Raw genomic sequence first — 15,530 nt, forward strand, 5'->3', positions numbered from 1 at the left:
TTTTTTATTCACACGAAATGTACAATAAATTTGTAGAAAAAAAAACAAGAATTACTTAATTTATAAAAAAGTAAATGTTAAATATAAAATTTATGTGATAAGTAATCTCAAACGAACTTCAATAAAAAAAATAAATTTTGGCTAAGTCAAATAGTCTGCACATTTTGCTTGGTTTATTTACATTCAGTTAGATTTTGCATTAATCTTTCGAAGTTTTGATTGAGACAAATAAGTCAATTCATGGCTGACGCAAAAAAAAAACTGTATAACTTAGTACAAGTAATTCAATCAAAAGAGATTTTGCTTATGTTCTGGACTAAATTATGCGCGCTTTGAAAAATTTGTTTATAATGCTGAGAGCGTAACGCGAAACATTTATGCGTGACCAATTATTCTGCATAACAAACTCGTTCCAAATTGAATTGATGCTAGCTAATCGGTCGTGCGACTCAAAAATTTCACACTTTGATATTGCCCAAGATTTATAGGTTTTCAATATTTTCTTTTCCCAAAAACTATTCAATATGAATTAAGGGACAGTCGGAATGTTCAAGGCTTTGCCTTGATATACGAGCAGTCTTGTTTATCTTCCATATTTTCTATGCTTCCATTTTTTTTTAAACTTTGCATCTTTAATTCTATTCAACCAAGCTTATGTTTTGAAATCAATGCCAACCAATATTATCTTGAAATCAAAGTATTGGGTAAAATAAACTATAATTAACTTAAGAAAACAAATAGATTTGAATTTCAATATTTATTGCAGGGGTTTTCTCGAGGGGGGATTTTCAAGATTTTTTGTCGACCTTTTTTTCTTAATTTTAGATAGACCAAAATTGATTTTTTGAGCTTTCTTAGATCAATATAATGACCATATTTTGACCAAATTTTCTGCGTCGCAGCAAAACTTTGAAAAAAACAGGCAAAAAAAAACGTTTTTAAGCACTTTTTGGAAAATTTTGACTTCTGGAAAATTTTAGTTGGGAAAAAAGTCATTTGAATAGAGTGCATTTGATTGTAAAAGGTCAATAGACTGTATGACATTTTTTTCCGTCTTGTTATAGACCTGACTAAAAGAGTTAATTTTTCTGTTTCAGCCATTGACTTCGTCAAATCAACCTTGAAAAGATCAAATCATTTAATTGATGACAACTTTTCACGCGCTTCTAGACTGTCACAGCCCAATATGGTAAGAATTTTGTCCAAGTAGAGAAAATATTTCTCTTTATCTACGTCAATTGTAATCTATTTATACTTCAATTGTAATCTCTTTTTTTTACGGTAATTGAGTGCTTCCGATGATTATAATAGTATAATTTATATTTCTCGTCGTATTGGAAGAATTGAATAGGACTGATTAGCTAGAAAATAAAATGTCGTGAAAGTTTATTTGAATTGATTGTAATTAAATGAAGCAGCACCCTTCGTTTCTTAATCTGAAATCAAGACTTCAACTTCCTTTTTATCCTCCACTTTGATTTTATTTTCCTATTCATTCGAGAAATGAGACTCCGTCTATTTTTAGCATCTTCTTTTGCTAATAAGGCGCATTCACAAATTAGTTCTGAATGAGGTCATATATATTTTTTGCAAAGACAATACAAAAGGGACGCAGATTTTGCATACTTGGGATAAATGAAGTTGATTTGTAGCTAATTAAGACTAGAATTTCAAATAATCTTTCAAGATTTGTTTTTTTGCAACTGCGAAGTGTCTCAAGGGAAATGCGAAACTAAGATAAATCTGAAACTAATTAAAAAATGGATTGTAAATTCAATTAGGCTACCGTCGCCTTGCTTGAAAACCATGCTACTTTTAATTTTCTCCTGAATGTCCCAAACGCCGCCTGATTTAACGAAAAGTCTTTCTTTGCTTAGTAAACACAGTTAGAAAAAATGATAAAAACAACCGGCATAATTTCAGCCTCGAGTCTCTCGAGTTAAAATTAAGATGCTCTCTGCCATTTTGGGCAATTCATGCAGTTTTCTCAAGAGAGGCAGCTGCATATAAAGTCAGTTGTATGCGACCGGCATGTACGCAGAGCAGGTCAAAATTTAATTGGACAACAGAAATTTAAATGACAGTTACCCGGTTGAGGCGCTCGATTTGTTTCGACTTTTCGACCAAAAATCGGTATGTTTCGACCGTCCCGACCAAATTTTGGTATGTTTCAGCTTTCTCGACTGTGTCGGCCGACATCTAAAAAAATATTTGTTCGACCCAGCATAAAATTGTTTCGACTTTCTCGACCAAAAGTGGGTATATTTCGACTGTCTCGGTAAACAAAAAAATTTTCTCGCTTTATTGTCGTCTGTGGTTGCTCCAAAAATTGTTCAAAAGGCTTTTTGGTTTCTCAGTGAAAACACATCTGGTTTCAAATTTTATTTAAAATTTTGGACCCGAAAGTTTAAACTTTTTGATCTAGCATTTCATAGTTTTCAATATCAGTCAAATAGCTTAGATAGTGAGACAGTTTCTATTGCGCCTTTCGAACTTTTTTTTTGATAATTCTTTGGTACACTCGATTTGTGGAAAAGGTATCAAAATAAAAAAAAATCTGATCTACATATGTTTCGACTGTGCTCGACCTATGTTTTGACTTTTTTGATCAAAATTGGTTATGTTTCGACTGTGCTCGACCTATGTTCGAACACGTTTTGACCTAGGTTTCAATTTTGCTCGACCTATGTATGAAATTTCGCGACCAAAAATGGGTATGTTTTGACTCTGCTCGATATATGTTACGACTTTTTCTACCATCAAATTACATGAGTAAACTGACAACAAAGTATGATATATGCTTCTTAGTTAATTTTTTGCGATGATAATTGATTTTAAAATAAACTACACGAGCCTGTAAAATGCAAAATTCTTACACGAAAACTATTGTCTTCAATCTCTACTTTCAATCTCCCAACTTTGACTCAGACTGTTGAAGTAAAAATTGATATTTGATGGTGTTTCGTTAGAATTCATTTTTTTTTGCGGCAGGAATCCTTAGGTTTTCAAAACTTAAAAGGTTTCCTCTAAAACTTTTTATTTTGCGTTGAGCAGACCTCCCGAACTGAATATATTTGGAGTTTCTCCGCCAAAATTGGGTGTGTCTCGACTCTCTCGATCAAAATCGAGTATGTTTCCACGTTCTGTGCGACTTACAATTGCTTTTCGACTGCAAATTTTCGTCAAATCATAAGTTGAGCACCTCGACCCGGGTAATTGGAATGTGAAAAATCAATTGTCACTTGAATGGCACAACCTAAATTTTACTTGCAATAAAATGGACAATTAATAGCAAGCACGAAGCATCACTCTTGAATAAAAATTTTTGATACGAGTTCGTTTTCCCAGTGTTTTTTGTTGTTTTTAAAAAATAATTGTATTTCCATGTTTAACACTAACAAACTTTGCCGAATTTCAAAATATGCATTTTTTACAGTACTGAAAAAACTTTAAAGCATATCTAAAATCAGAACTTAAAAATGCGAACTCAAATATTGCCGTTGCGTCTGAGAGGATCGAGAGGTAATATTGCTTGCATATCTTTTCTTTCTCGGTATTTGCGGGTATTTCTAAGAAACGTTTTTGCTAAATTTAAATACAAATGGACAAAAATTCTATGAGATTTAAAGCAAAAATTAAAAAGAAAGTGACTGAATTTTTTTGCCTCAACCGGTAGAACACAGTACTGATTTGAATTATCCGGAAAAAAACAAAAAGCTAAAGTTAAAACGCGCTGTATTCTCAAATTGGGAGACTTGGGAGAAAAATTTTGAAGACAGAACTCGAAAAAAAACTTTAGCAGTACTACTTTTGTGCAATTTAATTTGCAAAAATTGGGCCAAAACATCTATATTAATACCGACCATTTGTGATGTTTTTCAGTTAATGAAAAATTACGCCACAATTACCGAATCACTTTCTCACATAATTTTTTGAAACTAAACCTAATGTGCAGCACAACACAATTTAAGGAGAGTTTATTCTCCAAAAATTGGCGCATGACTTAAAAAACTGATTTTTCACTAAAAATTGGTATTTTATACATTGAAAATGACACTTTTTGACTAGTAAACTAAAGCAAATTTATTTATACAAAAGTTAGAAGATTCTTAAATTTTAGAGGCTAACTCATGGGCTACACTAAAAGCTCATTAGAGCCCATTCTTCAGTTTATGGGCTACACCAAAGGGTCACTTTGATTATATTTTGGTGCCAATTTATCCGTCAGTTCTGGCGTAATTTTTCATTGACTAAAAAAATCTGAAAGTGATCTAGCTTAGGTTATTTTTTGGCTCGAATTATGCAAACGAAATTGAATCGTTTAATTTCAGGTGACACTCTGAGCAACGTTTTTTATTTTATTTTTTTTGTCTAAAATCGACCCAATTTGAAAAAAAAGCATTTTTTTCAAGGTTTGTTCATTTTTCCGATTTTTTTAAAATCAGCAGTGTATCTATAGCGTATGAAAAAGATAGGGAACAGTATCTTATGGCGAATTGTACCCTTTTACCATGCAAAGGGTCGCTTGTTTTTCTAGAAAGACTTCTTATAAGAAACCAGTCGTCACCGTTGTTTTCATTTCATTCCTGCTATTCTATTAAACGGTTGGTCAATTTTGGCCGTTTATGAGAAGTTGAGCGGCTACACACAAAACAAAGCGAAAAGATTTTGAAAATTTATACCTTATTCAATTATTTTCTTCTTCGTCAGAAAAAAGGTTCATCATCAATCACTTCGCGCCGGTCGGCGTGATCAATAAAACAAAAAATTGAGTGAAATGTTTCAAATAGCAAATTTCCAACTCTGAAGTTCAGCTTTAAAGTGGCAATAAATATTAATAAAACTTCAATATTAAACTGCTAAAAATATTAGAAGGAAACAAATTGCCAAAAACAACAAATAAAAATGAAAATATATTCTTAGCTTGATCATTTAAATTTTGTTTTCGTCCATTATCTCTAAAAATTGCAAAACATTTGTCTGATAACCGAAAAATCATATCTGTTTGTTGGAAACAGTTGCATCTTTTAATTAGTTATCTCGTCTGTTGATCTGGACTTCTTCGCATAAGTTTTAGATCTATCCGCTTGTCGTATACAACAATTTTAATCAAAAGTCGTATAAGATAACCCTGATTAAAGATTTATCAGCAAGATGTTGTTTGTAATACAAAAGTCGCAGATAACAAATGTAACTGTATCAAATTCAACATTTTTTTCTATGAACAATGTTTTGACACAAAGATTGAAGAAGAGAATCAAATAGGCATTGTTCTCATAAAGTTTCAGAAAAACCTCAAGCTTTTTTGAAACCTTTTTCAAACATTTTTTTGATATTTTTCTAGTAATAAATAGTTGTAAAAAAAATCGGAGGCCAGCTTCTAATTTAAAAAATTCTGAAGTACAAACTTGAAGACTGAAAGTGTGGTTTAATTTAGTCTGAAAACCGAAAAGTTTCTTTTTCTCAAAACAATTTTTAAGTTTGTTTTGAATTCGAATCGTGGCCAAAAGAGCTTAAGTATGGCCATACTTGAACCCCTCCGAGCTTTTTGTGAGATACTAGCTTCGGGCTGAAGAAAAAACAAGCAACCTTGAACCAGAGTTATTTCCCGACCCGTTACGGTTTTATCTGAACAAAAACGCCGAATAAAAAAGAAGTAGCTACAAAATATGGTTTCCAAAAGAATGGACTAGTTTTCTTTTCAAGTAGTTCTCCAGTAAAATAAGTAAATATCACTCGCATTTTAGATCTAGCAGAAGTTAAAAATAGTTCATAATAGAGAATTGGAATTTTTGATGTTTCAGCTTAAAAAGGAGGTTAAAGTTTTTTTTCAAAAGATAATTGGTTTTTGCGTTGTTTGTTTTATTTATAAGGACTTTGTTTTGTGAGTTGAAAGTTTCGAAGCAAACAATGCAGAAGAAGCTCTTCAATCTTTTTTTTATTCACACGAAATGTACAATAATTTTGTAGAAAAAAAAACAAGAATTACTTAATTTATAAAAAAGTAAATGTTAAATATAAAATTTATGTGATAAGTAATCTCAAACGAACTTCAATAAAAAAAATAAATTTTGGCTAAGTCAAATAGTCTGCACATTTTGCTTGGTTTATTTACATTCAGTTAGATTTTGCATTAATCTTTCGAAGTTTTGATTGAGACAAATAAGTCAATTCATGGCTGACGCAAAAAAAAACTGTATAACTTAGTACAAGTAATTCAATCAAAAGAGATTTTGCTTTTGTTAACAAAATTAATACGATGAAAAATAATTAACATAAAGAAAAAAAATCAACAAAAAAACTCAGAACCAACAAGGTTTCTTGTATCAGGGCGAAGCATTGAATACTCAGACTGCTTTTTAGGTTTATGGAGTAGTGTTCGCTTTCCAAAATGTATGATGTACTATACAAAAAAAACAGTTATTTCAAATTCATCATTCCACCCAATATTTTAAGAAAAAAGGAGATAATTTTTATGTAGCAAATTATTAAACAGACCAGCTAGCACGCCTCAATTCTATCGGGAACGAGTTTTGAGACTTATTAAACCTCAGCTTACGCATTTTTAGCACAAAAGTTATTGCTCGTTAATTATCCCAAATTGGCCAATCTGACAATTTTTAAAGCCCCATTTATTTACAAAATCGATCACAGCTAAAATATTTTGAATTCAAGATAACAATAACTCTCAATTAAAAAAACCATCAAAAAATCTTTTTCTCGAAACCATTTTCATGTTTGTTTTGGAGTTTGAATTGTGGCCAAAAGAGCTTAAGTATGGCCTTACTTGAGCCCCTCCGAGCTTGTTTTTGAGATAGTAGTTTCAGGCTGAAGAAAAAACAAGCAAAATTGAACCAGAGTTTTTTCCCAACCCGTTACGGTTTTATCTGATCAAAAAGGCCGAAAAAATGTGAAGTAGTTACAAAATATGGTTTTGTTAACGGCATTTTTTCCGACCACAAATACGATTCAGTAAAAAATTGCCAGGCGGTCATACTTCTTGCTGGGTTAAAAACACAGGATTTGGGGAGAATATCAAAAGGATTTCTTTTTTCCAAAAGAATGGATTGGTTGTTTTTCAATTAGTTCTCCAGCAAAGTATGTTAATACCAATCACATTTTAGGTCTAGCAGAAGTTAAGAACAGTTCTTAAAAGAGATTTGGAACTATCCTTAAGTAAGAGACTAATGTTTTTGATCAAAACATAATTGGTTATTTGCACTGTTTGTGTTTTTTAAACAAACTTTGTTTTTTGGAGTGAAACTTTCAAACAAACATTGCAGAAAATGCTCTCCAATCTTTCTTTTTCTATCACAACAATTGTACGATAAATGCGTAAAATTCTAAGTCTTACTTATTATAAAAAAACGTAATTGTTATATAAAACAAATTTAATAAGTAAGTAACAGAAACAAACCTCATGCAAACTTCAATAAAAAAACATAAATTTTAACTAGATCATATAATCTGCACATTTTTGCCTGGTTTATTTACATTCAGTTATAACTTGCAATAAGTTTTCGAAGTTTTGATTGAGAAAAATAAATTAACTCAGGGCTGACGCGACAAAAACTCTGTAACTTCGTACGTGTAGTTCCGTCAGAAGGGAGAATTTGGTTTTGGTAAATAAATTATTAATATGATGACTTATTATTAACATAGAGAAAAAAATTTATAATTAACTAGGAAAAATCCAACACCACAAGATTGCACGTATCAGGGCGAAGCGTTGAATACTCAGCTTGCTTGTTTAGGTCTTTGGAGTAATGTTCGCTTTCAAAAATGAATGAATAAAATAAAAAAAATTAAACCATTTATATCAAAACCATCATTCCACGCAATATCTAAAATAACAACTTAGATATTTTTTATGTAGCAAATCATTAAGCGGACCAGCTAGCATGCCTCAATTCCATTGGGAACAATTTCTCAGACCTAATAAGTCTCAGCGCGTTTTTAGCACAAAAAATATTGCTCGTTAATTATCCCAAATTGGCCAAATTGGCAAATTTTAAAGCCATGTAAATTTTTAAAAAATAATCACAACTGAAATGTTTCGAATTCAGTATAACAAAAACTCTCGAATTAAAAAACGTCAAAAATTACTAGTTTAAAAGAAGAAATTTGTCTGGAGAAAAAAAAACGACCCGAGCTCAAATGTTTCGTCACTCTCTTCGAAAGTCGAAACGAAATTTAATCCAAATAAAGTTTCTTAATCGTAATTTTTACTTGTTCTTCAAAAGAAGGGTTTATAAGCGATAGTTTTGCTTGCGTTTGCATGTGGTAGAGGGAGAACATTAAGGGTCTAATTTTTTGCATACATAGGATATTTGAATTTGACTTGAATCTAATTAAATCAGTATTTTGATGAATTGTTTGTATTTTGCTTTTTAGCAAATGCAAATTTTTTAAAGAAAAATCTAATTATTTTAAATCAAAATTTAAACAAAGATAGCCGGCTGCAGTGTAAGTAGCACAAAATGCTCCGACCAGAACAACTTTTAATTTTTCTTTGTTTTAACTTTTAAGGTAAAATGGTTTCGCATTTTTTTGTGAGCGGCTTGATGAGAGTTGCATTTGAAAACGAACAAAAAAACAAAAAAAAATCATTATCTTTTGTTCGAAAAAAAAATTGTTTTTCTTTTGCTGAATAATGTTTGATATCCGAAGTATTTTATAATGATTTTCTCGATTTCACTAAACGTATCCTAAATATGTCCACTTAATGAGAAGATTGCGAAAATTTTGAGTTATTGTTTAGGTAAGATCTATTTTGTTCCGATCACGAAGTAGAAAGAAACTTTGCTATCTGACATATTTTGGTTTTTATTTCCATTTTTCCATATAAATACACAAAAAAATTTCATGATTAATCGTATGAGTTGATATATTCTTTTTGTAGAAATGGTTGACGTCAAATACTGCAATATCGATCACATATATGAGTCTGATTAATGATAATACAACCTCGAGCATAGTTATTCAGCAGTTTTTTTTCAGAAGTTTGGATCAATGATTACTGCTAATTTAACCAATCCAGGTATAATTCAAAGTGAAATTTGAAAGTTTGAAGTAATTTTGTAGTGCACGGGAACAAAAATATACAAGATGCTTGTATTTGAAAGCTGAAAATGAGAAAAAAATATACATTATTATTTTTTAAAATGATGACTAATATTCTCCTGATACAATTGATGACGGAGAAGTTTTTTTTGCAGTTTTCTCACTTCAAACCGAAACAATTTTGATTCAAATATTTTGTCTGATTTATTCCGGGTTTTTCCCCAATTTGTCCCTGAATGTCAGAACTGTCGCGACAGAAAAACAATAATCACTATCAGCAAAACATTTCAAGGAGATTTTACTTATTTGCGGCTTTTTAGGAACTTTATTCATAACCATGAATAAAAACCATGGCAGATCTAATTAGCAATTTTTTGCAATTTAATTTTCAGAATTTCATTTCTACAAGGTCTTTTTCGACGCTTAAGCATAAACGAGTTGCGTATACGATTTTTGCACTTGTTCTGCTTTTTCCTGCTATTTGCAAAAAGGGGAGTGGGGGGGGAAGGGAGGCGGTATAAACAAGATCCTACATGGTATATCAGTTCTCTTTAAATTACAATTTACTATTTACCATTTTTCTTTCATCTAAAAACGTTAACTTTATTAAATTCGCTACCAATTAGTAGTATAAAAACTGATTGTGAAATCAAATTGTGGCAAATGGGTGAGATTTCTTTTCATAAAAGCAACTTATTCATTCATTTGACGCCATTGCCACTTGTTTAACAGACAGTCTACAAAAAACAACCCAAGTACATTAATCATAAATTGTGTTAAGAAGAGATAAAAACAACTTTGATTTCGTTTAATGACGTAAGCATTAAATTCTCAGGCTATTGAATGATAATGACAACCTTATTGTAAATCATTGTAATTCGAATGCTATTGAAATTTCATTATTGTTTGAATTGAAACGTTTTTGAAAATTTTTCAATGGAATTAACTGTTTTTTTTAATAGGTTTTTCTGTTAATTATCTGCAAAAGAGAGTAAAAAATAGCAAAGAAAAAGACAAGTTTCCCCCTTTCTCATTCATGTCCTTGAGCACCTTCTTAAAGAGCGTGTGTGCGTGTGTGTGTGTGTGTGTGTGTGTGTGTGGGGGGGGGGGGTGTTAGCAAGTTACAAGTTAAAAACTTAAAACTTAGTATTGTTTTAACAGTTGAATGATAGGGGTACCAATTCTATACAAGGTATATTATCAAGGGGAAGGGGGTAGTTGTAGTCATAGAAAAAAATCATGTTTTTGAAACCGTTGGAGTATTCCGTGTGCGCATATCTGTTTCCTTCTTATTTACTATTTTCCAACTGTCATTGGAAATTTTGCGGTCTCGGTGGAAGCCTTTATAGTGCGGTGAGAAAATAGGTACTATAAAAATACCTTGATCAGATTTTGTCTCAAGTTCAGCACTCAAATTTTATTGAAAAAGGTTGATTTTTGAAAAGTTTCAAAAGCAAGTCTGTAAAGGGCGAGGATGTAGGGAAAAAACCGATAGTGATGATGCATAAAACACCAGTACTCTGAATAGCAGAACTGCAGACGAAAATCTCACTACAGAGAATTATAACAAATCGGAGATCACACTCGACTAATAATCTATTGTTTTTCATGCCAACTGTTTTTTAATGCGACATCCAGGAAAACGCTGCATTTATACCACCGGATAAGTCGACACGACCGGGAAAATTTCAGACCGCCTAATTGAAATTTGAAGGTACTCCGCTGTGCAAATTGCATGGGGGTTGTTACATGAAAAACGGAGCATGGAATTAAATCATTGATTTGATGTCAAAATAAGTCTCTCTGAATTCAGATTTGTCATTTGATAAGACTGGTTCCTCATTGATTTTTCAGCTTTTTTCTTTGTTTCGTTGGTTGCCATAGCGCAAGAAAATTCTAAAAACATACTAGATGCATTTAAAATTGTCTATAAAAGAACTAAACTGGCTCATAGTAGCCAAAAAATCAGTAAGTTGACGAAATCGAGTTTCCCAGGTTTTCCAAAAGATTTCTATGTCGATATTGTTTGCCACAGGAAAAAATTTGAGAAAATGAGCCAAAAATGGCGTTTTAAGACCAAACGATTTTGACAAAAAATTGTAAATTTCTGGGCATATTTTTGAGAAGAAAGCGCGGGAAAGGTCGAAAAGTCATTTTTTTTGCTGCTCGTTAGAATTTGAAAATTTTGACCTCCTTCTTGCTCGTTTCAGTTATTTTCTGGTGTTTACAAAAGTGACAAAAATAAAAATGCTTTGATTATTTTAAATTTTTTTATAAAGTCCAAAACCTTTAAAAGATAGTTTTCATGTAAAGAATATATTTCTACTCCACTTGCGTTTTTGATTGCATTTTTCTTATTTTTTCAGCAGCTCAGAAAAATTTCAAGATTGGGATTTTTTTCGTTGTTTCCGGAAAACATGGTGCTAGTATTATGCGCTACGGACCTACTTTTTGTCAAAAACCGGCCTCATATCTTAGCATTTACAAGGAAAAGCTTTTGTTCTTTCGTTATAACTTCAATTTGTAGTAGCTAATTTGCAACAAAAAACTAAATCAGGTTTTTTGTTTTGCATCATTTCAGCCAGTTAAAGCGACTTTTAGAAAGTTCTCTTGTCAAGGAAGGGGCCTAATTTGAAAATAAGATGCCGCTCAAAATTCGTTTTCCTGATATTGTCTGATGTGCGAAAGATCAGACGCGCAAAAAGTATGTCAGTCAAACATAATTCAGTATTCCAAAGAAATAAGCGATCACTGGTGATTTTATTGCTTTTATGGACTACTGTTGACTGATTTCTTCGCTTATTTCTTTAGACCACTGAATTATGATTGGCTGACCTATTTTTCGCGCATTTGATCCTTCACCACTAGAGCATTAACAAGAAAAAAAGTTATAGGCGGCATTTTTTTCAAGCTAGGCGTGTTTTTTGGCAAGAAAAAATGCTGAATGGCTTGTGAACTGCAAATGTAAGCCAAAAAACCTGAGTTTTTTTTTGCTTTTTTGTTGCAAAATAGTTACTAAAAATCAAAGTTATAACGAATGAACAATCATTTTTAATCGTAAATACTAAGATATGAGTCCGGTTTTTGACGAAAGATTTTAAATTGAAAAAAAAAATCGTTCGATGTCCACAGATAACATTGGAGCAAAACCAAAAAGCCGAACGGGTGCTTGAATTTTATGGACTTTCGAAAGCTCCTCGGCTCTTTGGAGAACATTGTTTTTCAGAAGATCTGAGTAGAATTTTACAGAATTTTTTGTGCACAAGTTTTCACTGTTGAGGTCACATCAAGGAATTTTTATTCGATTGTGTGTAAGTTGTATATTCCGGGTTGATCTTGCAGTGAAGATCAGTTCGTTTGCAGCGTTCTTACATTAAGAAAACATTACAGTTTAAAAAAACAGCACTGTCAAGGAGAAAAATCAGTACTGTAACAGCACTACCTCCTCACTGAAAATTTGCAAAAATAGCTCTAAAACAGCAAAAAAGACACGAAAAACTGCAAATAAAGCTTGGAATTATTGAATTTAAAACAGTGACACATAACAACTATTTTCAAGCGATCTCAATGTTCCCAAATATAGCAGTTGACTTATGTTATTAATTCAAACTGTTGAACAGGTTTCGATTTTGGGTAGTGTTTTGTAATCAGACTCATTTCCTGTGTCTCAGCATCATCAGTTGTTGCCTTCGAACCTTTTTTTTTCAAAAAAATCGAATACGTGTCCGCAAAACCTTTGATTCTCCACGCATCTAGTTGCACCAGATTTTATCAAAAACACGAGAGCCAAAAGTTTCCTGTAAAATTTTCGATGCAACACGTATAACTTTTTAGTGCCCAATCCAAAGTTTGGAACGCGAATCGATATAAATGTCCTAACATTTGTTTCAAACTTTTCAAGTTAAGACAATTCGCATAAAATATAATCACCGTTAAGCAGGATCCCTGCTATTTTCATCTTTGTGCAACGTGTTTGATCGCCTGCTTCCGATCAAAGGTTGTGATCTAAAACAGAACGACAAAACAACAACAACAACAACAACAACAACAACAACAACAACAACAACAACAACAACAACAACAACAACAACAACAACAACAACAACAACAACAACAACAACAACAACAACAACAACAACGACAACAACAACAACAACAACAAAAACAACAACAACAACAACAAAAACCCCCACTTATAGCCATGACAAAAAATAATTTTATTTATATCGTAAATAAGCATCATAGCTACGTATCTTAACTAGGTATGGCATCTACTTGTTGTATCTTTGTATTAAGTCTATATGTAATTTCTACTTAACATATCTACGTATCATTTAAATAAATCGTATCTGTATCGCGTCTAATTGCCGTACCTAACTCGTAAATATGTATTGTACCTACGTATTGCATCTCTGTATCATACCTACGTATCGTAACTAGGTATCACATCTATTTTTTGAAACTTTCGAACACACTTATGCATCTCTGTTTAAAAAAAAGAAATGTATGTATTGTTTTGACTAATGATATATATTTTTTTTCATATTACCTATCGATCTTATGTTTTTATGATATCTACGTAACGCATCTGTGTCGTATCTATTCATTCACTTACAAATCATAGATATGATAATTGAATATATATTACAAAAACCTTTTTAAGGTGAGAAACATAGAAACAATGCATAGATACGAAAAATTGACACAAAATAATTAATAAATGAAATACATGGCTTTTTCACCTTAAAAATTTACACAGAAACTTTTTGTTCATTAGAAATTACAGAATGTTTCAAATCGTAATATTGTTAAAATTGTATCATAAAGTTGTTGAAATGATTCACAATCTTGTAGATGCTGGAAGTTGATTGATTCATGCTGATTGATTTGCTTAGTTGTAAAGTGTTCGGCCTCAGGAGTTGGTGGAATAGACTCGGCGTAAAATTTAACTCGGAGTGAAAAATATCTGAGATCTGTAGCAGTATGATCTGAAAAAAATTTCAAATAATTTCATGTCATTAATTTTTTTGGAAAAAAAACATTGTTTTAAGTTTACTCCGGCCTGACTGGCTGAAAATGCAATACAAGTTTATTAAGAACAGAGAAGAGTTTTTCTAGACACTGTCTTACAGTTCTACAACATTTGGGGGATCGATTAAACGTAGCTTTACAATTTTTAAAAGTCTTCTTTGTGGTTCTAAAAATGCCGACAACCTCCAATCGATCCATCTCAGAATAATAAATATATCAAAACGAAGAACAAAATCAACCAAAGCTATTTCAATCTGAAAAAAAAATTAACTAAATATCGATAAACTTTGAGCTGATTGTTAGTTGTTTTTTGAAGAAAAATTACCCTGTTTCTGAGCTACTGTAGTTGCAAAAGCATTTTAATTACCAACGCTAGCCCAACTTCAGCTAATTTATAGCTGTGGGACCTGAATAAAGTTTTTAAAATGTTTTTTTTTTTGTTATATTTTTTTTTGTCAAAAGTTACCTTAATTCCACACAAAAAAGGGAGTTGCGCAAGCCTTTTATTTATCAACGCCAAATCTTACAAGTTTTTCAAGGAAAAAATGGTATTTTTATATGGTTTTGGCTGAATTTACCTGAATGCATAAAAATTTTAAAATACATTTTTTGTTTAAACTTTTTCATAAAATTTACTATATTTTAACAAAAAATGTAGCAGATGCTCAAGCTTGTAGTCACCAACGCCAAGACTATTATACGTTTTTTTAAATGGCACATCAGGAGGTTTTTGGTGTTTTTGTGGTTATATAACGCCTTTTTCATGTTTTTTTAAATTGTAATGACACGTAACAAAACTTTGAATCGAATCGAGATTTCAGTACTGTTTCAGAGAAACATTGAAAATACGTGCACTATTGTAGCAGGACAACAACAGAGAAACAAAACCAACATTATTGCAACAGTACTGTTCTAGTTCTGCGACACACTGTTATTTCTTATTTCTCTGTTTTTTTCTCCTCAACAGTACTGGGAAAAACATATTACTGGTTTAGTTCTGAAGCAGTGCTGATTAGTACTGACTGACGAAACTGGGAAGCATAGAAAATAATGCACTTCAAAGTTTGGCCTTTAAGTATTGATTGCATCATTCAGGATGTTGAAGCATACAATAAAGATCAAACTTCAAAACTTGAGCTAATTTCATGATGAAGTTATCCCCGACGCAGTTTTGACAGAAACTAACCTTTTTTGCTTCTTTTATTTCAAGTCCCATTTGTTATGATTAGCAGAAAGGACATGATTTTTGACATGAGTTACAGAAAAAAATTACTCTCGACAAAACTGACACCTCTGTTGATGAAACGTGCACATCTAATCATTGCTTTACGCAATTCTGAAAGTGTGAAAACAGTCAAATTGGGGGGTAATTTTTCAAAAGGAGTACAAGCAAGTGTTCAAACTCCTTTTCCTGTACATTATAGAGCCAGCAAAAT

At 31.8% G+C, this 15,530-nt stretch overlaps 1 protein-coding gene across 1 annotated transcript in view; it reads left to right on the forward strand.

Annotated features, from left to right (window-relative positions):
- The first annotated feature begins 1,105 nt into the window (after positions 1-1,105).
- Positions 1,106-15,530, forward strand: part of LOC134853890 (uncharacterized) — a 37,980-nt gene continuing 23,555 nt past the window's right edge. Inside the window, exon 1 of the mRNA XM_063869853.1 lies at positions 1,106-1,189. Coding sequence (XP_063725923.1) covers positions 1,187-1,189 — 3 coding nt within the window. The 5' untranslated portion in view covers positions 1,106-1,186. The remainder of the gene's footprint in view (positions 1,190-15,530) is intronic.

This window comes from Symsagittifera roscoffensis, chromosome 9 (assembly GCF_963678635.1).
Source record: "Symsagittifera roscoffensis chromosome 9, txSymRosc1.1, whole genome shotgun sequence".
Taxonomy (NCBI): Eukaryota; Metazoa; Xenacoelomorpha; order Acoela; family Convolutidae; genus Symsagittifera; species Symsagittifera roscoffensis.